The sequence below is a fragment of the Pteropus medius genome, unplaced genomic scaffold (genome assembly GCF_902729225.1).
Source record: "Pteropus medius unplaced genomic scaffold, Ma_sr-lr_union100, whole genome shotgun sequence".
Classification (NCBI taxonomy): domain Eukaryota; kingdom Metazoa; phylum Chordata; class Mammalia; order Chiroptera; family Pteropodidae; genus Pteropus; species Pteropus medius.
This window is the reverse complement of record NW_024354886.1, coordinates 5,527,372-5,550,612: the sequence shown is the minus strand read 5'-3', so window position 1 is coordinate 5,550,612 and position 23,241 is coordinate 5,527,372. Positions and strand designations below refer to the sequence as shown.

Genomic DNA, 23,241 nt, shown 5'->3' with positions numbered 1-23,241 from the left:
CAGTAGGCAGGGAAGGCCTGAGGGCACAGCAGCTTTGCCTGCTCAGACCAGCTATCTAAGGGCGAAGCCTAGGGAAGACCACATCTGCTATCTCACCCTCCTCTGCAAATGCAGGCATGTGCTTTCCCCACCAGACTCTGAACCAGAGCTGTATTTCCCCTCAGACTGGGAATCACAGAGGCCTGGCCCATCTTGGCCCTGACATCCAGTCTCAGAGAGGTGGTAACAAGGGAAAAGGCAGGAAGAAAGGAAGGAAGTTAGGATAGGCGCTTGGGGGTCATCTTTTAAAGGCATCTTGTTTCTGACCTGTGACTCAGGACCCAGGGGCAGATGTGCAGAGAGTTGAGCTGGCCCAGGGTTTCTGCACTGCGTGGTCCTACCACCCAGAATCAACCTGCTCCCAGTCTGCAGATGCAGAAACTGAAGCCCAGGAAGGGGACAATACAGCCCACAGTGAGTGTGTGCCCAAGCCAGGACTAGCACCACAGCTGAGGCACCTTCCCACTATTCTGAGCTCACTAAAGAAAAGAGAGAGGTACTGAGAGTTGGCCAATATGCATTAGGTGCCTACCGTATGCTATACCAGACTGCTCTAAGCACTTTATGCACGTTCATGCATTAAACTCTCAAACACTATCAGGCAGGCATCATTAGGCCCTTTTTTTTTTAAGCAGAAAAGAGGCCCAGAGAGGTTGAAAAATTTGCCTGGGGTCACAGAGCTAGTAGGAGGGAGAGCAGGATGAGAAGCTAAGGCACCAAGCCCAGAGCTTTAGCCTCCCCATTAAAGTACCCACTTCCCAAGAATGGATGCAGGACACAGGGAGATGGAGGGGGAGGGGAGGGGTACTCACGAGCAGTAGCTTGCACTCCATCTGAGGAGTGTTCCAGCCCCACATTCATTGCCTACCCCACCCCTCTGGATCCCAGGATGGGATCAGACTTGTTTAGGAAGGTCACCAGCAGGGATCCCTGGCCCCCAACCCCTGCCCCGCTACCCCTACCCTCACCTGATGTCATCCTCATTGGCAAAGATGATGACGGCCCTGGCATTGGAGGTCTCTAGGAGGCGCCGGATGATCTTGTCAAACTCCCCTGCCTTCGGCTCCCGTGGTATCTTCACTGACTGGGCGATACACACGCTCCCTGCAAGAAGGGCACTGGTCAGCCTGGGGCAGTCAGGGGAGCACAAGTCTCTCTTCCTGTTTACCCACCAACAAATACTCCCTCCAAGAGAACAAGGCGGGGGGGGGCTGCCCAAGGTCCCCAGCCTGACTCCTAGCCCCTGAGACACAGCCACAGTGCAAATTTTGGTTCCACCACTTACCAGCCGGGTGATCCTAGACATGTCACTTAAGTTCTCTGTGCCTCACTTTCCCTATATATAAAATAGGCTGCTAGCAACAGGCAGTATAGCATCGTATTTAGAAGCCAGCCTGCCTGGGTTCAAATCTTGCCTCTGCTACTTACTTCTGTGTGACCTCAGGCTGTTTATTGAACCTCTCTGTGCCTCAAATACATCATCTATAAAGCGAAGATAATAATGCTACCTACTTCATAGGGTTGTTATAAAGCTAAGTGAGTTAATGTATATAAACACAATAATTTCTGGCACATAATTAGTACTTAGTAAACATTGATTATTTTCATTGTAACCACCTCATAAGGTGGTTTAGAGAAGTAAATCTAAGAATGAGAGCCAAATGCCCACCCTGGGCCATTAGTGCCCCCCACACCCACATACACATATCTCCCAGGATTCTTGTCTCCAGGCCCCGTGCTCATCAACAGGCCCCTTGGAAAGTGCAGGGCACATGGCTGCTGACTGGCACTCACACATCCTGGGCAGCAATGCTGCAAACCCAGCTACAGTTATCGTCCAGGTCTTCCCAGGTTCCTTTCCGGGCACTCACTCGCAGGCCCCTCGTGTATAGGCTCTCTGGCTCCCTCCTTGGCCTGCCAAGATACTTTGACGCCTCAGCCTCTTCCCATCTTATTTGTGAGCGGATTGCCAGCGGGGAGCTCCAGAGAGCCCAGGAAGGCCATTCTGACAAGAATGCTTCAGGTGGAATGACTGAAGGAGTGCTGATTCAGGGGGCTTTGGAGCCCTCCTCTCACTTCTTCTCTGGCCCATTACCTACAATGGCGGGGTCCTAGGGGAGGGGAACCAGGGCCAGCCTGCCTCCCAAGCTCACTCCTCTGCAAGAAGCCCAGCGCCAAGCCTGCAGAAGCGTCAGGATGCAGTCAATACATCATGGAGCTGGACTCACACCCAGGCTGTGCGGCTCACAGAAACTCTGGAAGCCCTTTACGCTTCATCCAGCCAGCTCCCAGCCTCAGACGTGTCTCTCCCCTGATCTCCCGGTACAAAAGCACTTGTAGACCACTGTTCATCATCAACTGCCTTTGACAGAAAAGGAAATCGGGGCTCATAGAATGGAAGTGGCTTACCCCAAGGCACACAGGTCCCTGCCCTACTGGGGTGCAAAAGGGTATTCTCCTCCAGGGAATAAGACCCCCAGGGACCCTGGCGGCAGAGTCAGGCTCAGTTGATAGAAAAGCATGAGGGATTATTCTTAATGAAGCCAAACCCTTTATTAAGACCGTCACCCTCCTCTGAGTCCCACTCAAGGGTCTCAGCCCAGCTCCGCCTCAAACAGGACTCTTTGGGGGCCCAGCAAATGCCTCAAACCATCCACCTTGGCTGTGTACCCCTGGGCCTCCAAATGACCTCTTGGTCTAGACTGGGGCCACTTGAGGCTTCTGCACAGGCTCCATGCACCTCTGTGTTGGGGCCTGGGCTGGAAAGGGCTCACAGTGCAGGGGATGCAACCCATCTACCAACCCCATGGGGAAAGGTACCAACACCCAGCTCCACCCAAGAAGGAGCCTCTACCCATGGGCATAGCTGGCAGCCAGGGAAGTCTGCTCAAAGGCAGTGACCCTGAGTTGAGTCTTATAGGGAGGAGGCATAAGCGGCCAGATGTGGGGAGCACTCTGGGGAGAACAAGGTACATGCGCTGGAAGCGGAGCTGCTCTGTGCCAGGTGCCTGCTAGGCCTGGGGCCACACAACACACACACTCTCACATCCCTGTCCCCAGGAAGTGGACCCCTTGCTTTTCTGCAGCAGGCAAGGGAGTCATGGCCCTCAGCTCTCAGCTGATGAGCACCCACCTCCCTTACTTTCTGCCTTTTCCAGGCAAGCCAAGCTCCTCATATCTCTCCTAAGACACTCAGAACTCCCAAGCTCTAGAAAAGAGTATGGTCACCAGGAACTCATGTGGAAGGAGGGAAAAAGAGAAGGAGAGAAGGAGCAAGGGTCCTTGGGGAAAACTCCAGTCCCAGGTCACAGGGAGAGCCAAGCAGACTCAGTCCACTACTCACAGCACTGGCCCTGCACTAATGGCAGCTGGGCAGACACTCAGCTCCAACTAAACCCTCCATATGGTTCCTTTCCAGTTAGAAAGTGGGCCAATTGCAACGTTTCTCCCCCATCTGGGGAGACAGATGGACAAGAGGAGGAGGCTGGACGGGGGTGAGGGTGGGCCACTTGGCTCCAGAAAGGAGGAAGACCAGGGGCAAAGGGTAGAGGCAGAGATGGGAGCTAATTGTTCTCCAACAGAGAAAAACTCAGGTTAAGTAACCTTTTGGGGCAATGCTCCCCTAAGAGGTTCCATGGGATGGCCCCACCTGACACCCCAGGGCATATCTTACATATTCCATTTTGCAGGTAAAGAAAGCATTAGGTGACCACAGTTCTGAATATGAGTGAGTCACAAGGCACTTGAGATGAAAGCATGGTCTGAGCCAGATGTGACTTTCTTACAACCTCAAGAGGAGGGTAGGACTAGAAGTGAGTTTGGGGGGCATTATGCAGAGCTCAGTGATACTGGTGAACATTATGGAGCATCTAATCCATGTTGAATATTATTCTGCAGATGTTACATGGATCCACTCATCTGAGGTCAGAATAATCAACACAGCTCCAATGTATAGATGAGGAAACTGAGGCACAGAGAGGTTAAATGGCTTCCCCAAAATCACACAGAGAGAGACAGAGAAGGAGTTTGACCACAGACCATTTTTCTCCTGCTGCCACCCCTTCAGCCCACTCGTTGTGGAAAAGGGGTAGGGTATGGAGTCAAGGGGACACCTGGAACTCATGAACATAGGCATGTCTGGGTACAGCACCTGCCCTGGGGTAAGTACCCATAGATATCACCGCCCCCAGTGTAAGAAACCGGGTGCCCACAGGGCCACTTAGTCAGCATGGCTGCTCAGGGTACCCCGGAGCAGGGCATAAAGGGCTGGCTCCGCAGGGGCTCTCCAGGGATGACAGTAATTAAGTGGCACAGCATCTGCTCCAGTCGCCCTCCTGGCCCCCTTCCAGAGCTGGAGAGGACTGGAAGTGGCTTGGGAGGGACCAGCATTTACTAGGCACCCACTTCATGCCTGGCACTCAATGAATCCTCACACAACCTGGGGGCAGGGTGCTAACAGCCCTATCTTACAGATGAGGAAACTGAGGCTCAGAAGTACTAAATTACTGATAGAGCTCACGCAGCTGGTAAGTGGGACGGCAATCTGGGCCTAGGTCCAAAGCCTCTCTAGGGCAGAGGAAGGGAAGCCCGGGTCACTGGATCTCTGTTAATCTCCATCTCCTGCAGCACCCCCACCCCTGGAAAGACCCCAAGTCACACACCAAGCCTGTCAGCCCTCCCGTGTCCAGCCCCTGTGGCCACAGCTCCATCACTGTGAGGACAATGGTTAACGCTCTCCTGGGACACCCACCCACTTCAAACCTTTCCACCAAGGACAGGGCACTTCTTCACACCCTACTCCTTTTAGCCTCCCAGTCTCTCTATTGGATAAAATAAGAATCCATGAGTCCATACTGATAGTAAATATGATCAAATTAAACCCTCATAGTGAGGAACAAGCTCACTCCCTACTTCTGGACAGAAGCCAGAACCCTCCAACGCCCCCAGCTCCAGGCACAGGATCATAAGAATAGAGGAGGCATGAAGGAGTCTGGGGCTTCCCATGGCCCCTAGGCCCTCCTGTTTCCCCCTTGGCAAGTCCCTCACTCCACAGGCCAGCTGTCCAGCCCGCAGGCAAGCACCCAGTGCAATGTGCCAGCTGCGAGCTGCTGCCCGCCAAGCCAGTGCCTCTGCCTGCAGGGCCAGGGCAGAAAGCCACAGCCACTTGCCAAAAACATTTGAGCACATGGGGGCGGTTGGGACCTCAGAGACCTCCTGGCCTAAGCTGGACTTGGAGAGAGGAGATCGAGGCCAAAGAGGAGCAGTGCGTTGCCCAGGGGCACATAGCAACTGGGGCAGAGCCCACTCCAGATGAGGCTCTCGGCGCTGCACCAGGGGTAGAATTCAGGTCAGCCCACTGACTGCTTCCCACCTACTTGGTCACTATGTAAGCAGAGCCACCTGGACTAAACCCCAAAGCGAGTGCCGGGGCATTCTGTACCTCCCTGGGCCTCACAAGCCCACCCACCTCTCCCAACTCCCTGACTCCCACCCCCGGCTGTGGTGGCCCCCAGTCTGCCCTGGCTCTCACCCTGTGCTGGCCCACCTATCAAAACTGGCTTGTGCTTGTCTCACCCCTCTAGGCCCCACTTCTGCTACAAGAAAGCTGGACGATCTGATCAAGGAGTGTCCATTAGAACACTTTAGAGGCCGCAAGGTGATGTCCAGTAAAGCTGAGTATGCTGAGTGCCTACAAGCCAGTACGTCCCTTTCCACACTCCTTCCCAGAGAAACTCACGCATGGGCATGAGGACACATGCAGAAAGGCAAACTCACTGCAGCACTGTTTGAAACAGCAAAAAAAAAAAGGAAACAACCCAAACATTTTACAACAGAAGAATAGATAAATTGCAGTGTGTTTATACAATGGAATATTATACAGTTAAGATTAACAAAACAGCTCTCAGGTATTGGCATAAAAACATAAAATTGACTGAAGAGCAAATTGCAGTATGATCTGACCCATTTCTATAAAATTTAAATGCCACATATAATAAGATTTATTACATATGGGCATATGTATATACATATATATGCAAAAGCTGCATGAAGGCAGGAGATTTTGTCTGCTAGATTCTTCCCAGCACCTAGAACAGTGCCTGGCTCTGAACCAGGTGCTCAATAAATGCTTGCTGGGTAACTAAACAAGAACAAGAAAGGAACCCACCACCTTCAGAGTCATGGTTACCTCAAGGGAGGAAAGGACAGGAACAAGATTGAGGAGGGCTCCACAGGGGGTCTTCCAGGCAATCCATGTTTTATTTCTTTAAAAAATAATCAGAAGCAAATACGGCAAAATGTAAATGTTTCGTAAGTATGGACCCCAGGACCTAGGCCAGACAAAACTCTCAGACATGAGTGACAGCGAAGGCGTTGCGGTCCTCACATATACTGCCCGATGGAGAATTCACAAGGGCACACCTGGACCTCCCTTTGTTCATCCCGGCCCAGTGGCATCTGAAGTACACTGGAGGGGAGGGTGTGGGAAACCTGCTTGGTGCTGCCCATCACCTGCCAGCCAGCCAGCTCCTGAAATCCTACCTTCCCCTGAGGAGGGCTCTGACCCAGCCAGCCCTCCCCTGGTGCAATCTGGAGCCCAGTGCCTCCCCCAGGCTCCAGACACCTGTCTTGACTTGAATGTGACATAGAGACCCCACTAGCGAAACTTAATACTGGTTTCCTATTGTATTTGTGGTCTCTGCGCCCTTTCCATTTGTGGCTTGCTGACCTTTCCTGGTGTTCTCCAAGTCCAGCCAATGTATCTGTGTCACTGCCTGCCTCTGCTTGTACTCCCAAAGGGCAGGGCTGGGTCTGCGTGTTCATGCATTCATTCATTCACTCATTCATTCCAGCAGTGCCCTGTTCAGTTCCTGGCACAATTGATCCTTCCTCGGGAACTCTGAGTCTAGTTGGAAAAGCAAGACCAGAAGAGAGAGCATCAGCCTGAGGAGAAGCCAAGATACCAGTGTTCCTGTCTGGCGGGAGCACACCTTGACAGGCAAAGGCCCACTGGGCACCAGGCCCGCTGCACGCTTCCCCAGACACCTTTCATTCAGCCATGCAGCCTGTCCACATGCTGCCACTACTTTTCCTTCATTGAGTCGACATATGTTTCCTGAGCACCTATTACGTCCCCAGCAAGGTTTAGTTGCTGGAAGCAGCCGTGAGGACAAAGTCCTGCTACCATACAAGCTACACCGCATAGCAGGAGTGATGGGAACAGCTTGGAGTCAGGGTAGAGGTGGAAACAAGCAGGGCGATGTGAAGGAGGAGGCTGGGGCTGCAGCCTCTTGCTCCACTTGGTTTTGTTCTAGAGCAGAGGTCCCCAACCCTTGGGCTGCAGACCAGTACTGGTCCGCAGCCTATTAGGAATCAGGCTGCACAGCAGTAGGTGAGCGGCAGCCAAGCGAGAGAAGCTTCACCTGTATTTGCTCCCCAGCACTAGCATCACCTCCTCAGCTCCACTTCAGATCATCACGCATTAGATTCTCATAGGAGGTCCGGTCCCTGGTGCCAAAAAGGTTAGGGACCACTGATATAGAGGACAAGGAGGCTCAGGCCAGGCCACATAGCTGAATGGGCAGAGCACATTTGGGCTCTGCTTGGACTTTTCTCTAGGATCCTGCTGCAGCCTTGCATGAAAGCCAGGAATCAAAAACACTTCAGACTTGTAAATCCCACCCTCAGTGAAGGCCCACTGATGAAGTTAACTCATTTTCCTGTCCTCCAGTGCCTGGGATTGTCCGTGTCTGGCTCCCTCCATCAGCATGGATGATCCAGGGAGCTTGTTTGAGGGCTGGCACACAGAAACCTGCAGGTACTAAGGGACACCAAAGGGGAGTCAGTCAGCCATTTTCCTGGTTGGAGGTGTCTCCATAATGCCCCAGTGGGCTTAGGTTTATGCCAAGTGTGATCACTGCACCTATGTTCAGCTTCTGCCTCTTCCCAGCACCCGCCTCCCCGCCCCCACTGGATGGCTCTCCTCACTTCACCTGTCTAAAGTCTGCCCCACCATCCTATGAGCATCCAAGCAGCCCCAGACCTCCTGCCTTCACAACCCCTCACCCTGGCAGCCTGGGAAGACAGAAATAAAGGCCTCCCACTGGAGTAGCCTGCTTTTGCCTATGCCTGCCCCCAAGTAGGGGGCAGTCAAGGGACCTGGGCTCCCTGGTTTCTCCCCAGAGCTCTCAGCCACATCCTCCAGGCTTGGGCATCCTTCTCACTCTCCTTCGGGTTTCTTCCAACTCCTTCCTTCATGCTCTCACTCACCAGGATACCTACCTTTGCCAGCCCCAAGGCAAGGTTTGAGTCCTGCCCAGGAAGGAGCTAAATGCCAGCCATAGGCAGTGGGGCAGCCCAGGTGACCAAGATAGGGCTCTGCATCCACAACTACCAGGGGACTTGGCACCCACCCCGCTCTTGCTCCAGTGTTTAGGGCCCTAGAATAGAATCACATTCTGCAACCCAGGCTACTCACTCTGCCCAAGCAGCACTTCGAGCTCTGGGGTCCAGACAAGGGAGAAAGAGATCCTCTTCTAGAGTGAGTGCTGAGCAATCGCTCTGCGGCTGAACCGCACAGCCGGGGAGGGGGGTTTCGGAGGGGGGTCCACAGCCAGGCCTGTCCTCTCACAGCCCAAACAAGCAGCCGCAGGAGGCCCGCAGGCAGGGGCTCCTCTCCTCTCTTTCTCTTTCTCATCTCCTTTTATTTTTTCTTTTAAATTTCAAAGGGGAGAAAAACAATGAAAAGACAAATTCTAGGAAATCAAGTGGAAAAATCCACATTACAGAAAAATATGAAGGCATCAAATTGCAATGTGGAGAGAAAGAGGGGAATTACACAACCTAAGGTTGGGGGAGGTCCCCCAGGCTCTCCTAGGTTTCGGCAGAGAGGAAGGTGGGGGAAGGCATGAGGGAGGCTGGTAGTCACCCTGGACCATATGGCCACATGCATAAGCACACGTGCTCACGCAGTCCTTCCCTCTTTTGCCTCCACTCCAAAACCAGGCCCTCTCCCCAAATTCACTCCCAGGAAAGGGAGGTACTCAGAGGGGTCAATGACTAATAAGATGCCACTTTTGTTTTCAACTAGGAATGAAGCCTTTACCTAAATAAATGGAGCACTTCGCTTGGGTAAATTCCCGCAGCAGGGCTGTGACCAGAGGAGTATTCTGAGGTTGGGAAGGCGGCATGCCCTGAGTGAATGCCCCCTAATCTGCGGCTGTTCCACAATGAGTAGGGCTGTGCCTGACAGTGAAGTGGGGGCCAGGGCTCAACCAGCTCTGGCTCCAGCTGGGTCTGGGGCTCCACAGCGGGCTAGAGGCCTGAGGCCCATGGGGTAGGGGGCGGGGCAGGCCACCACCCCTTTCTGCTCTTGCTTCCTGCCCTACTCCCCATCATCCAGTTTCTACTTCAGCCTCATTCTAAAGCACGAATCCATCTGACACATGGCTCCCTGCCTAAACCCTTGGTGGCTCCTTATGTAATGTGTGTGTGTGTGTGTGTGTGTGTGTGTGTGTAGAGAGAGAGAGAGAGAGATACTCAAGGCCTACATCTCCTCCTCAGGTCTGCAACATCCAACCTCACTCTGATCCCCACCAGAATTCTCCATCCTACCATATCTTTTCCCCAACAGGCCTTTGCAGAGACTACTCCCTCAGCCAGGAGAGCACCCTGGGGCTGGTCAGTGACCTTCTGGCTCCCCATTGCAGCCCTTCCGTCACTGGGCCTCAGTCATCTCCTTGCTAGGGGCCTCACAAAACCCAGCGTACATGCTGCACCTGCTCAGGACAGACAGTGTGGTTCATACTTCCTAGATAAATGAACAACCGAGTACCTAACCGATTGGGATGGGAGGGGTATTGTGGCAGGAGCTGCTAGCATAGGCATGGGGCAGCGGCTCTGTAGGAATCCAATGTGGACATCTGCACCTGCTCAAATCCTCTCATATCCTCTGGGAGCTTCCCTAACCCCTGCAGTCCATGTGACCTTCCCTCTGTGCCACTACCTGGTCACACTGAGTGTCCAGACAACTGTGTGCACACATACTGGGTACCTACCTTGCACTTGGCACCTAATTGGTGCCAGACTGTGGGCTACAAAATAATCCACACGCAGCACCTGCTGTGGCAGGACCCACCCATGAGCTCCATGCACATGCGTGGGCTGGGCATCATGCTCACCTGGACACCTCTCTTAGTCCTACCTTCTCTTGAGATTTTACTTGTCTACCTAGATGCAAATTCCTTGCTATGAGTGCTCAGAAATACACGTGCAGAAGCAGAACAGGTAAATGAAAGTATAAGATATCTGAGCAAATTGGTGGGGCTCCATGGACACAGGGCCTAAATGCAGTTGGGCCAGTAAAGAAAGACATGAAATAGAAAGACATTCACCCTCCGTTCTATAGCCAGGGTGGCTCCAGCGCACAGGAGGCAGTGGGCCCTAGGAGGGGAGACAGTCACCCTGGTTTCCCACCTGGAGATGTCTTCCTAACGCACTCCAATAAAGAACTGTGCAAAGCATGAATACTGACTGCACCTGCTTCGCCCAGCTTCCCCCAGCCCTCCAGCCTGAAGTAAAAGATGTTGGCTCCACTGATTCCTGGCTGTGTGACTTTACACAAGTTACTTGGCCTCTCTGAGCGTCGGCCTTCCCATCTGCAAAATGCGAAAGAACTTAAAGAAACTCCACCTTGTGAGGCTGAAGTGAGGGTCAAATACCACAGTGTTTGTAAAGGCCTGAGTCTGCCTCGTGGAGCCGATGCCTTTGGGGAGTGAGCAAGGCCTAGTGGGGTGGGGGTTGCTAAGGCAGGAGAGCAGGAACTAGAAGGACAGGGACCTCATCGCACAGCTCAGGTCAGGACTCAGGGCTGGCGAGGTCCATACGCTCCAAGACTAAAGTGAGAACTGTCCCCAGGGACAGAGTGCTGGGCAGAACTTGGGCCCTAGCTTCGAGGCCCAGGGAGTATCCAGGGCAGACACACACCCTTTCCTTCTTGAACATTCTCAGCAGTGTGTGCGCACACACACATGCCCTCCCAAATCAAAATCACATACCACACACAATCTCAGTCACAAATCCTCACACAGATACTCACGGCCCCACACCCCACCCACGGCCCTTCCCTATCACAGACATGAACCAGAAGACAAACTCGTACAGCCTCTCAGCCATAAGGATGTGCATACGGCCATACACAGGCACTGACACACAGTCGCACATCACACAATCCTGCAGCCACACAAGCTCACACAGTAGCCACAGGGCCTCTCACACCGCACTCACCACACCCAGCCTCTCATAGTCACATCCTACACGTGGTCACAAACCTGTGCACGTTAATACACAGTCATGTGTCCACACCTCCTTGGAACCATTACGCTGGCCTAGGCCATACCTGGGCACCATTAATACCTCCCCTTTGCTACTGGTGCAGAAGTGGGCCTGGTGGGGGAGTGTTGATGGGGAGTGGATTAGGGACTAGATGGAAGTGTAGGTATAATACCTCTCATCCAACAACTATTCACCAAGCAGCCTCAGTAGCCCCAATTAAAGCAGAGTCCTGTCTTTCCGCCGAAATTCTCTTGCTCTGCCACCAGGCCCCCTCCTCTCATACCCAGCCCTGCCTCTATAGAGTAATGGGCTGGATCTGGGGAAGCAGGGGCATAGGCATCAGAGAGCTGGCCTGATGTGACAAAGGAGGCTGAGCCTGGGCACAGTTAGGGCTCATGTTCCATCTCAATCACCTACTTGCCTCGTGATAAAAGCCACTTCACTCAACCTCTCTGAACCTCCATTTCTGCATCTATAAAATGGGATGGTATTATCTCCACCCCACAGACATGCAGGGTCTTTGTGAGGATTAAAGGGATCACCTGTGAACAGGGCCAACCTAGGGAGATATTTTGGGAGGAGAAGTATGCAGGGTTTGGGGGACCAGTCAGGCAGCTGTGGGTCTCAGCACATAATTGCTGAGGCTGCTGTCCCCTTCCCAGGAGGCCACTGGGCAGCAGCAGCATTGTTCAGAGCTGCATTATTCATGGCATTCGGCTCTGAGCAGAGGGAAATTTGCTAAAAGATTGACCTAATATCTTAACACAAACCCATTTAGGCAAAACACCTTTGAAGCTAGAAAGGAGGAGAAAAAAATAGAAAAGGAAGCAAAGGTATTTAGAGGCAGGTGGTGGGGGGAGGGGACTGAGCGGAGTAGGGCACAGAGAGATGGCTGGTTCCTGGCCTGCCCACCCCAAGGGCCCCATGGGAGACCCTTGCCTAAGCCTACCCCCCCCAGGCGTCACCTTCCACCCTCTCTCCGTGGTGAGAATGAGGGAATCCCACCCATTTCCCAAACTTGGTTCAGAGTAGGGGAGTCTGACCCAGGACCGCTGAGAGTTCATTTAGAGTCCTCTGCCAAGGAGCCACTTACATAACAAGACCCCTCACCCTCTTCCTCATCTGCCCCCAGCTCCAGTGACACACCTGGGGAAGTGAGGTCACATAGCAGCTTCTCACCCCTTCCTCAGCCTCACAATTCCACACTCTACCACAGCAAGACCCCTATCTCCAACCCAACTCAGACTCTCCCACCCTGGAACTTTTGCTTCTCCACCTGCCCAACCCCAGCAGCTTAGGGACCCAATTTACCCTCCCCCTCGAAACATCGTACATTATTCCTCCATTCGGAACCCATCGCACTCACTCAGGCTCTCATCACACTCTCTCCACTGGGCAGTTGCCATCCTCTGCCTGTGCTGTGGTCAGTGCTATAATTTTCAGGCTATCAAGCATGAGGGTGGATCCAGGTTGCCTGGGTTCAGATCCCAGCTCTGCCACTTCTTAGCTGTGTGACTTTGGACAAGTTATTTAACCTCTCTGGAACTTGTCTCCTCATAATAGAATGTGAATAAGTGAGTTAATACATGTAAGGTGCTTAGAACAGTGCCTAGCACATAAGTACTTAATACGTATTCGCTATTGTTATAATATTATTGTCAGTTTCTTCGGTCAGCTCATAAGCCCCTTCAGGGAAAACTATGTCTTTCTCATTTCTAACTCCCAGGTTTCCAGCAGAGTGCAGGGCACAATGTAGGGCTCGGTCAATGCTGGTTGAACTGAGCCTAATTTCCAGCAAAGTTGTCTGCCTGGCCTTTTCACCCTGGTCCCCTTGGGAAGAGGAGTTAGTGCTGGGCTGGCGACAGAGACCCTTGTGTGGGACAAGGGCATGGAGAAGATAACCTTTGCCAGCTCTACCTCATAGCAGGAACCAAGGCTCAGCCAGGCAGGGAGGGGCCAGGGTTAAGGGACAGCAGCTGGTCTGTGATTTGGCCTGAGAGGAACATGCAGCTGCAGGCCAGGATGAAATATTGAGGAGCCCACATCCCCAGGATGTAGAAACTGACAATCAAAATGAAATGCTGAGATGTAATTACCCAGGCAGGCCAAGCATGTCTCCTGCTGGTGGTGGGCTCAGCTCCCCCAACCTGCCACAAGCAGGCATTGGATAATGAAGTCCTCCTGGACCCTCTCCCGCGCCGGCCCTCACCCCCTCCTCTTCAGGTCAGGGCAGGGAGAGGAATGGCAAAGAGCTGGCTCCTCCAAGCCATCCTTTCAATGGCAGAATGGCAGGACATGCAAAGAATGGGGGACCTGGGTACAGCCCTGGTACTGAATGTACCTGGGGTGATCCTTTCACCTCATCAGGCCTCAGCTTTCTCAGCCAGAAAATGGGACTGCTTAGCACGCCTGGGAAGGAGGACCAAGACGCTGGATGTGAGTGCGCCCCATAAATTGGCCTTGCTGGAGCATGGTCGCAAGGATGGTGGCCTGCCGCAGTGAGGACAGCAGTGGACACCAGCCTGACCCATCACGCCATGAAAGGCCTTCCTAAGGCACAGGTTAGTAGGAGCTGATGTCCAAAGGTCAGGGGCCAAGGCCCAGACGTGGGCTGGAAGCTGCTCACCTCATCCCTAAAACTCTACTCCAGGCTCTTCTAATGCTATTAGGGAAAGGTTTGGGGCCCCACAGCCTGCTTGGCCAGATATGGGAGTGCAGAGACAGGGACCAGGGAGGGAGGGAAAGGTGGCTATAGGCCTGGATCCCTGGAGCAGTCCTGAGTAGGCTCAGGAGGGCATCCAGGAGCTGGGGAGCTGGGAGAGGAATGCTCAGTTGACCCTCGTCCTCCATGCCAGAGCTTGGAAAGAGATTGCTACCATCTGCTAGTTTTCCTCAATAGGCATTTGGGGCAGGACAACTTTTCATAGTATGGAACTGTCCCATGGTGCAGTAGAGGGACATCCTGGGAATCTGGGGAATAAATGTCATTAAGGACCCACCTCATAATGATATTTACACTGACAGGGGTGGGGTGGGCTACCCAGAATTGAGAGCTCTTTTCTGATCTAAATCAGGGCCCAGAGAGGAGCCATGATTTGCCCAAGGCAGTCCAACACATGCCACTCACACACATGCTGCCCTGAACCCTCTCCAGGCTGGCTCCATGGCCATGGAGCAAGTCCAGCCTCACCTGGCAATAGCCAGTTGGCTCCTGAGTACCTTACCCACTGGGCACACCCACTCCTGTCCATACTATCTCAGCAGACCAGAGCCTTACACCTGCACGTAAACCTCAGCCTGCCAAGCCCGGTCCCCAACTCTCCACCAAACCTCCAGTCCCACCCTGTCACCTTCAGTAGCTCTCATCTCCCTCAGGGCAAAGTCTGAACTTCTCAGTGCAATCCTGAGGCCCTGCAGCCTCATTTTCCATCGCTCCCTACCTCCAGGAGCACCTGCAATTTCTAACATACACCAGAGGGTTCCCATCTCCAGGCCTTTGCTCAGACTATTCTCTCTGCCTTTATGCCCAATTTCCCTTCCAAAACTTCTTCAAGTCAGCTTCTGTCCATTCTTGAGGATTCAGCTCAGGCCCCTCTGGGAAGTCTTCATGGGTGACACAGGGCTCCTTCTTCTCTGGGTGCCCAAAACAATCATGGTGTCTCAATCACTGCATTTAGCACAGTGAATGGAAATTATTAGACTAGGTGCCACTGTGCCCACCAGCTTCTGAGCTCCAGGGAGATGGCCACTGCCAGACCTGCTGCCAGGCACAGAGCATTCATTGATTTAGCAACAATTTATTAAACACCTCCCAGTGCTAGGCACTGTCCTAGACATTGCGGGTCAGCCATGAATAGGACAGACAAGAATCCTGCCCTCATGGAACCGACATCCATCTATGAAGTAGATGATAGATACTAGATGCTAAAGAATGAAAGAATAAATGAATGAATAAATGAATGGATGAATGGATGGATGGATGGATGGACTAATTAATTAAGAGCTGGCCTATCGTCCAGAAGGCCTCTTGGCCCTATCTCCACCTCCTGTCCCTCCACCCTCTTCTTCCTGTCTTCCCCTGATCATTCCTTTGCTCATCCTCTGCTTTCTCTGCTTCCCCACCTCACGCACGCACACACGCACACACGTGCGTGCACACACACGCACACACACACGCTGTCCCTCCATTATTCCATGGCCTCTCACGTTAACACAGAACTCTTCAGTTGAATAATTTTTGCACATATTCTTCCGTTAGCTCCTCCTAATCAGCCAACTTGTAGATATTATGACCAATGCACAGATGAGGAAAGCGAGCCCCACAAGCCAGAGCCTAGTCCTGGCTCGCTTCCACCTTCCCTTTCTCCAGCCCATCTTCTCCCCCTCCTCTGCCTTTCTATCTCTCTATCCTACCTTCTGGGATGACTGGCAAGTTGTCTCCTCTCTCTTCCCTATCTGTACAATGAGTCAAGCAGGCAGGCTCTAGTACATGGGGCCCGGGCTTCCCCTCCCTCCACCACTCTGCAACCCCTACTTTGTCTCCCCTCCATTCTCTTCCCTCCCTCCTCTCTCCTCTTGCTTGTCCTCCTTCCTCTCCCCATCCCAAGGCCTCCCTTGGCGCCAAGACGTCTACAAAATGGTCATTAGCTTTCCTTCTGGCTCATTAAAAGTGAGAATTTGCATAGAATATCCATATGGTCATACAGCAAAATGGAACATAGATATAATGCACTGTGCAGGTTGGGGAGAAAGAGGAGACCGTCACCATGGGAAGGGGGAGATCCCAACCTTAGGGTCTGAGGCCTCAGAAGCAGCCCCTCATCTTCCTTTCTTGGCCTTTCTGGGGGCTAATTCACCTGTTTTTGTCATTCTCACAATAACCAAAAAAGTAGGGACTACGATTTTTCTCATTTTAAAGATGGAGAAACTGAGCACCATAGAGGGATAATGGCTTGTCCAAAGACACACAGCAAGTCCATGGTGAGCCTGGGGGGCAGCACTCTGCCATGAGCCAGCTCACCCCCTCACATCAGCTGCTCTCAGGGATGCTGCCCCCTCCTTACTCTCAGAAGGAGGTGACACGAAGAACCAAATTCAGTCACATAGCTTCCCCACCCAGAGCACCCTTCTGCTCCCCTGGGACAGGCCCATCTGTTGTTCAAGGCACCCCTCCTCAAGAAAGCTCCCCCTCCCACCATTCCCATCCTGGCCTCCCTCTCCCTGCAACAATGGTTTAGCCAGATGCAGAGATTTCTGGAGACAAGTGCTTCCAAACCTCTCATCCCAGCTATAGAACTGCATTCAGACCCGCCTCATCCCCAAAAGGATCTGCAGCAGTGCCCAGAAATAAACATATTCAGTTAAAAAAAAAAAATAACAAAATCAATGGAAAGGGACCTGCACTTTACGGATGAGGCTCCACTCAGCATCCACAGACTGGCGGAGAACTGGAGTACTGGCGGTTTGTCAGGGACCAGAGCTGACCAGAGTTTCCATGAATGTCCCTTGGAGCAGTGGTGCTAGCCATGGTGCTGATGCTAGAAGTACCTGGGCGACCCCCTGCCCTCTGCCCACAAGCAACTTGGGAGCAAGTCCAGTAGGCTTCAAAATACACCCCAACGTGCCCCTTATTACTACTCCACCCCTCGTCTAAGCCATCATCACTTCTTGACTGAACAGCAGCAGTAGCCTCCTCACCGGCCTTCCTGCCTCAGCCCCACAGCCTATTCCCCACACAACAGCAAGTGAGGTCCTAATAAACTCAAGTCTGTTCCTGTCCGTCCTCTGCTCACAGCCCTCCACTGGCTCCCATCTTACTTGGTGCAAAAGCCAAAGTCCTCACAGTGGCCCAGAAGACCCCACAGGATCTGCCCCTCCTCTTCTGTTTCTCTCCCCACAATCATTCTGCTCCACCCTCTTGGCCAAATGCCAGGGAGGCTCCCATCTCAGGGCCTTCACACTTGCTGGTTCCTCTGCCTGGGGCACTCTCCCCACAGATCTCCATATAGGCCACACCCTCACTGCATTCAGGGCTATGCCCAAATGTCACATCTGCTGAAAGGCCTTCCCTGACCACCTTCCCCCTCTGTCTACTAATGGAAAGGGACCTGCACTTTACGGATGAGGCTCCACTCAGCATCCACAGACTGGCCGAGAACAATAGCAGTTGTTGTTCTTCATAGCAATGCCCATCAGCTCCTATATTATTATATTATATTATGCATAATTATGTTATATAGTAATGTATTTACTTATTTACTATAAGCTGCCTCTGCCCCTCTCCTTAAATGTGAGCTCACAAGGCCAGGAATCTTCATCTGTTTAGTCTACTGCTGTATTCTCAGTGTGTGCCTGGCACACAGTAGGTGCTCGGTAAATATTTATTCATCAGATAAATGAATAACTGTGCAGAGATGAGGGATGAAAGGGCTGAAGAGCAGAATAAAGGAATTCCCCCTACTCCATTCCCTGCCAGCCACATCCCCACAGAGCAGGCTCTGTGTGGTTTGAAGTCCTGGACTCTGCCCTTCTTAGTCCCTGAAAACCTCAGGAGCATGAGGGGAGCCAGCACTAAAGGAGTGACCACAAGGGGACATGTCCCTCCCACCCTCAGGGCCTGTTATGCCCGCTTTTAGATGATCCCGCACAGGCTCATACGAGACCACGTGTGGCTGATGACTCTTGTTACACACACTCTCCTCCTCTAACACACACACACTCTCCATCACAGGAGCTGCTCCACCTCTTCCTGCCCTGGCCCGCTATGGGGGGCAGGTCCTCCTAGGTCCATCTATCTGACTGACCCACTAGTGTTTCCTTGGAGAAGCCAGGTGAAGAGAATCAAATCTGTCACAGAAAGGAGGGCTCCACTTTCCTTCCTTCGAACTCCAGAGATGGGCAGTTTTGGAGTGGCATGGACCTGAGTGCAAACCCCAGCTCTGCCACCAACAAGCTGGAAGGGCCTGGGCAAGCCCTCAGGCAGTCCAGGTCATGGTCACTCCTCCTGTAAAATGGGGACAATTCTCAGGGTGGCTGTGCAGGGGCCGAAGTGGAGCCAAGGCAGCTTCTGTGAGGATGATTAATGAGACATTCCCTAGAGATATGTATGTTAAAACAAAAGGAGGTTCAGGGGTCTTCACATTGGCCAGGTGGCTGAGGGGCCAGAGCAAAGGGCAGAGCCTCTAGGGCTCAAAGACTTGGGGAGAGGACTAGATGGGTGGATATAGAGAATAACAAGGGAAAAAGGCTATGGGCATCCTTCAGTGTGTCCACATGCATGAGCCCTTTGAAGATGGTACGCAGCCCCTTCCTGGGCTTATGGATGAAGAACTAGAGGCTCAGGGAGGGGAAGGGACTTGCCAAGGTCACATAGGAGCAGAGGAACCCCATAGCAGGCAGGAACCCCATCCAAGACACTGAGCAGCCACATACTGGCCTGCAGTAGGAAGCCTCAGGGTAGAGAGGAGAGAAAACAATAAGTTCACAGGGCCCTTCCAGAGCTGCAGAGAATAAAAAGGTTGGGACTTGCTCCAAGGAGCTCAGAGTCGGGGATTTGGAGGGCTGGGACTCCACATCAGATAGGAAAATAGGATCAAGTACAGTAATCAGCAAACAGGTGAACAAGATTTCCTGGAACGGGGGCAAGAAAAGGTCAATGACCTCCAGCACTTGCTCTTTAACAAAGCAGAAGAATTCAGAAGGGATACCCTTTTCATGGGAGCCTGGGAAGACAGAATTCAGTGCACTCCCAGTGAAGAGGCTCAGGTAAAGGGAGGAAGAAGAAACAAGGGCAAAAAAATGAACTTGAAGAAAATAGGGTTCAAACCACGTTTAGAGATATATTTGTCAGAAAGATCAGAGGTACAGAAATCAAAGAGGCTGAAGCGGATGAGGGAACAGGTGGCTGTGGACACAGCTACCCTGTGGGCTTAGGTCGGGGCCGAAGAACAACAGACATACTGGAAACCAAAGACCAACCCTGTGATACTAGGACCTCCATGTGGTAAGGACAGGTAAGAAGCCAAGAGAGATGGGCGAAGGATGCAAAGACCCTCTGAGGTCCCTCAACCCATCACCTTCACATTGATGGTGAAACTGAGGCTCAGAGAGGGAAAGTGACCAGACCTGGGTCATAGAGCCACCCAAAGACAGAGCCAGGACTGGAACTAGGCCCAGCCTCCCAGCCCAGGGCTCTCTGCCCCACTCCCCAACTCTGCTTAATAATGAAGAAACTGACACCTTTAGCAGCTTAGCGCTTAGTGCAGGGCCCAAGCTGTGCTAAGTGCTTTACATGTACTAACCATTTAGTGCTCATAGCAACTTATAACGGAGGTACTATTAATATCCGCATTTCACCAGACGAAAACTGAGGTCCAGAGACCTTAGGAACTGCTCAGGGTGGCAAAACTCACAGTGGCAAAGCCAGCATCCGGGCTCTAAACCACTCCACTTTATTGTGTCATCCAGAGAAGGACAGGATTCAGAAGGCCATAAAGGGGCTGCAACCAGCAAAGAGAAACTTTTTTAAGCCCCAAAGAAATCTTCAAACGTGTTCCACAAAAGAGGCCAGTGAAAAATAAGTTCCTTCCTGAACAAGAAGGAAGGGATAAAAATTCAGGGCAACAAGGGCCTGGCATCTAACATCTTCTTCCTCTTGTCATTCTCGTCAAGCTTAGAGGCAAATTCAAATGGGTGTTCTCATCGTGATAGGCCAGGGCAAACATATCAGAGAAGAATCGGAGAGAGCAGGAAAAGTGACCTGATGACTCCCAACCCAAGGGATTAACAAAATTGAGAGGTGTCAGCGCCCTGACACAGGCCAGAGTGACAGAAAAATCAGAGTGGACAGGCAAAGTCCCCGAGGCAGGCCAGGCAGGCACAGGGTTCATCTTCATAGTGGGACACAAATTGATCTGGCAATCACCGAGCAGTCACATTAATGCCAGCACCTTGCCAATCTCCAAGTGCAAGCCAGGGAGACTCAGCTAGTGTGTAATGGACCTCGTGGCTTGGCGGGAGGAACCCATGCCAGGTCCACTTAATTTCTACCCACGGTAGAGCAACGAGTGGCAAACCAGAGGAGCCAAAACTGTGATGGGTCTCAGGTTCAATGTAGGCTAGCTGATAAGCTAGAATGGTGGGTACTGGCTGCTGAGCTGACCCACTTCCCTCCCATAATCTCGGAGAATGCATGGTCAGAGGGCAGGGCATGCTGGGACCTGGCTGCTGGGTCTCTGGGATGTGAGTTTAGGAGGCAACTAGAGGGACAGTCCAGAGATCTCTCCCTGAAAAGATGCTACAAGCCATCACACTTACATAAACACCAAACCAGTGGCAGGACCCTTCCCTGCTTCCAGTTCCCCATCCCCTTGGCTAATTTCAACCACATTTCATCTGGTTTAGGGCAAGAAGGCTGCATGCTCCAGGCTCTGTCCCCATGCAACTGGCCCCGATCGTCCCTGAACCAGAAGACCATGCCTTGAAGTGCCATCCTTTGACATCCACTCCCTTGGGACCTGAGGGATGGTTCGTTTTCCAGCACTCCTCTGACAGGAGCATCCTAAATAAGTAGTTTTCAGTGAATGTCTGAGGGTTTTTCAGAATGAGCCAGAATAATGGGAACAAGACTTGATAACCTTTGCTTACAAAAAGAATGCCTGGAGTCAGGGGCTGTGGACTGTGAGGACACAGCCTGTCGGATATCAGAGTTGGACCTTGGAGAAGAGCTGACGCACCCACGTCTGTTATGGATGACAAAAGGAGGCCCCGGAAGGGCAATGACATGCCCAAGGGCACAAGGCTGGTCATCTGTTCCCTTATTTGTTCATTCTACAAATATCTATTGAGGCCTTGCTATGTGTAAAGGAAAGCAGGGGGCACAGAGCCAAGGGATCTTGTCTTTCCTCACCCTCAAGGAGCCCAGAGTCAAGTGGAAGAGATAGAGGGAGAGTTCGACAGACACTGAGCTTCCCAGGTGGCAAGCCAGGGGGATGGTTCATTTTCCATCCCCCTAACCCAAGTGAGCAACTCTGCTTGGGGAAGAGCAGATGAGGGAAGCCTACAGGGAGGAGGGGTCTTGGCACTGAGCCTTGATGGGCAGAGAAGACCCCCTGGGCCCTGAGCTGGTTGGACATGGAAGGTAGGGATGATGTGTGCTCATATACTCTTTTGGGCAAGCAGGCACGACCCCAAGTGCCAAAAAATTTTAAAACACAGGACTGGCTTAAAAGAATCTCTGCTTAGCTCCATCTCACATTGGTCTCTGTCTCATGGCCACTAGGACCAGGCCAGGCCCCTCACAGGGGTCCCATCTGCCTTGTTCACGCCTACCTCCAGGCTCTTGCTCAAGCTGTTCCCCCACCTGGCATGCCCTTTCCTTCCTCTGCACTTGTCCAAGTACCCCTCCCCCAAGCCCTGCTGGACTTCCTGTATGGCTGGGCTGGGGCCCCCTGCATCCCCAGAGTATCATTCTTCACTTCAACAGACACATCATTGTATCCCTACGTTCACTAATTCAGGCAAACTCTACTGAGCGCCTACTGTACTCAGGGCAGGCTGTGCACCACTTCTCCCTCACCCACTGAGAGCTGACAGGGCCCAGGGTCTAGCTCCTCTCCTCACATGGGGCTAGGCACTCAGCAGGTGTGAAATAAATCCGTGAAGCCCAGGCCAGCTGGGAGACTGGAGCCTCTTCCCCTTCCCGCCCTCTGGGGCACGCAGCCCCTCAGGATGAAGACTCTGAAGCAGGCACTGTGGCAAGAAATAAGGAAGCTGAACCCACATTTCGGTCTGATACAGCTGCAAACAGGTCCTGAGTTCTCACATGCCTGCCTCTGCCTCCCCCCGACCCCACAAAAGGATTTCTGTCCTAAGTAAATCAGTGGTGTCTCATGAACAGTGGAGGGCTCAGTGGGGAAGGAGGCTGAGGTCCCAGAGCAGCCTGACCTAACTCCAGATGCCTGTGCTCTGCCAGGCTCAGTCTGCCCTTCTGTAGGCTGGGAGAACAATCTTGCAAGCCCAGGGGTGGGAGGCGGACTAAGGAAATCAGTAGCTGGGGGCTGGATTATGTGATCAAATTGTCCATTCCACGAACACTTTGTGAGCAACTACCTTGTGCCAGGGACTATGCTAGAGGCCAGGGATGCAGCAAAGAACAAAACAGGCAAAAATATACATGTCTTGGTGGACCGTAAACAAATAAACATTTACTGGTCAAATGCTTTAAAGAAAAACAGAGCAAGGAAGACAGAATGAAGAGTAATGGGCTGGAGAAGGGGCTATGTTAGATACAGTGGTCAGAGAGGCTTCCCTGAAGAGGGGACACCTGGGAAGACATCTGAATGTCCTGAGGACATAGGCCACATGGATACCAGTGGAAGAGCTTTCCGAGCAGAGGGACTAGCAGGTGCAAAGGGCCAGAGGTGGGCTTGTCCCTGCAGTGTTAGAGGAGCAAGAGGAGGCTACTGTGGCTGGAGCAGAGAGATAGAAAAGGCAGTGGAAGGAGGTAAGGTCAAGGAGGAGAGGGGGAGGCAGCAGAAAGGGTGGTGGGCACTCAGGGGTTTCTGGATCCTGGGAGTGCCCCAGGGCAAACCTCTCCTCTGGTCTCCCAGAAACATGAGCACCCAGAGGAGCTGACACAGCTCTTTCAAGCTGGTCAAGCTCTTCCGCCAGCTCCTCGGAGGCTCCAGGAGGCCACTGTTCCATTTACAGCCAGAGAAGCTGAGTCTAGCGATGTCACATAGTCAGCCAGCCAGATAAGGAGGCGCCTCAGCCTTGGGCCTCAGGCTGCCAGCCCCGCCAGTCACTGCCCGTGCCCATGCTGCTGTGTTGACAGGTGCCGTCTAAATGCAAGTCTGAGATCCATGCAAAGAA

General features: G+C 52.6%; 2 protein-coding genes across 2 annotated transcripts in view; both read right to left on the bottom strand.

Annotated features, from left to right (window-relative positions):
* GRM4 (glutamate metabotropic receptor 4) overlaps nt 1-1,141 on the bottom strand; it is a 38,475-nt gene extending 37,334 nt beyond the window's left edge. Inside the window, exon 1 of the mRNA XM_039856117.1 lies at nt 1,008-1,141. The gene's annotated coding sequence lies outside the window, so the exon portion shown is untranslated. The remainder of the gene's footprint in view (nt 1-1,007) is intronic.
* LOC120597598 (metabotropic glutamate receptor 4-like) overlaps nt 1,004-23,241 on the bottom strand; it is a 79,163-nt gene continuing 56,925 nt past the window's right edge. Inside the window, exon 3 of the mRNA XM_039856151.1 lies at nt 1,004-1,143. Within this exon, the coding sequence (XP_039712085.1) occupies nt 1,004-1,143 (140 nt within the window). The remainder of the gene's footprint in view (nt 1,144-23,241) is intronic.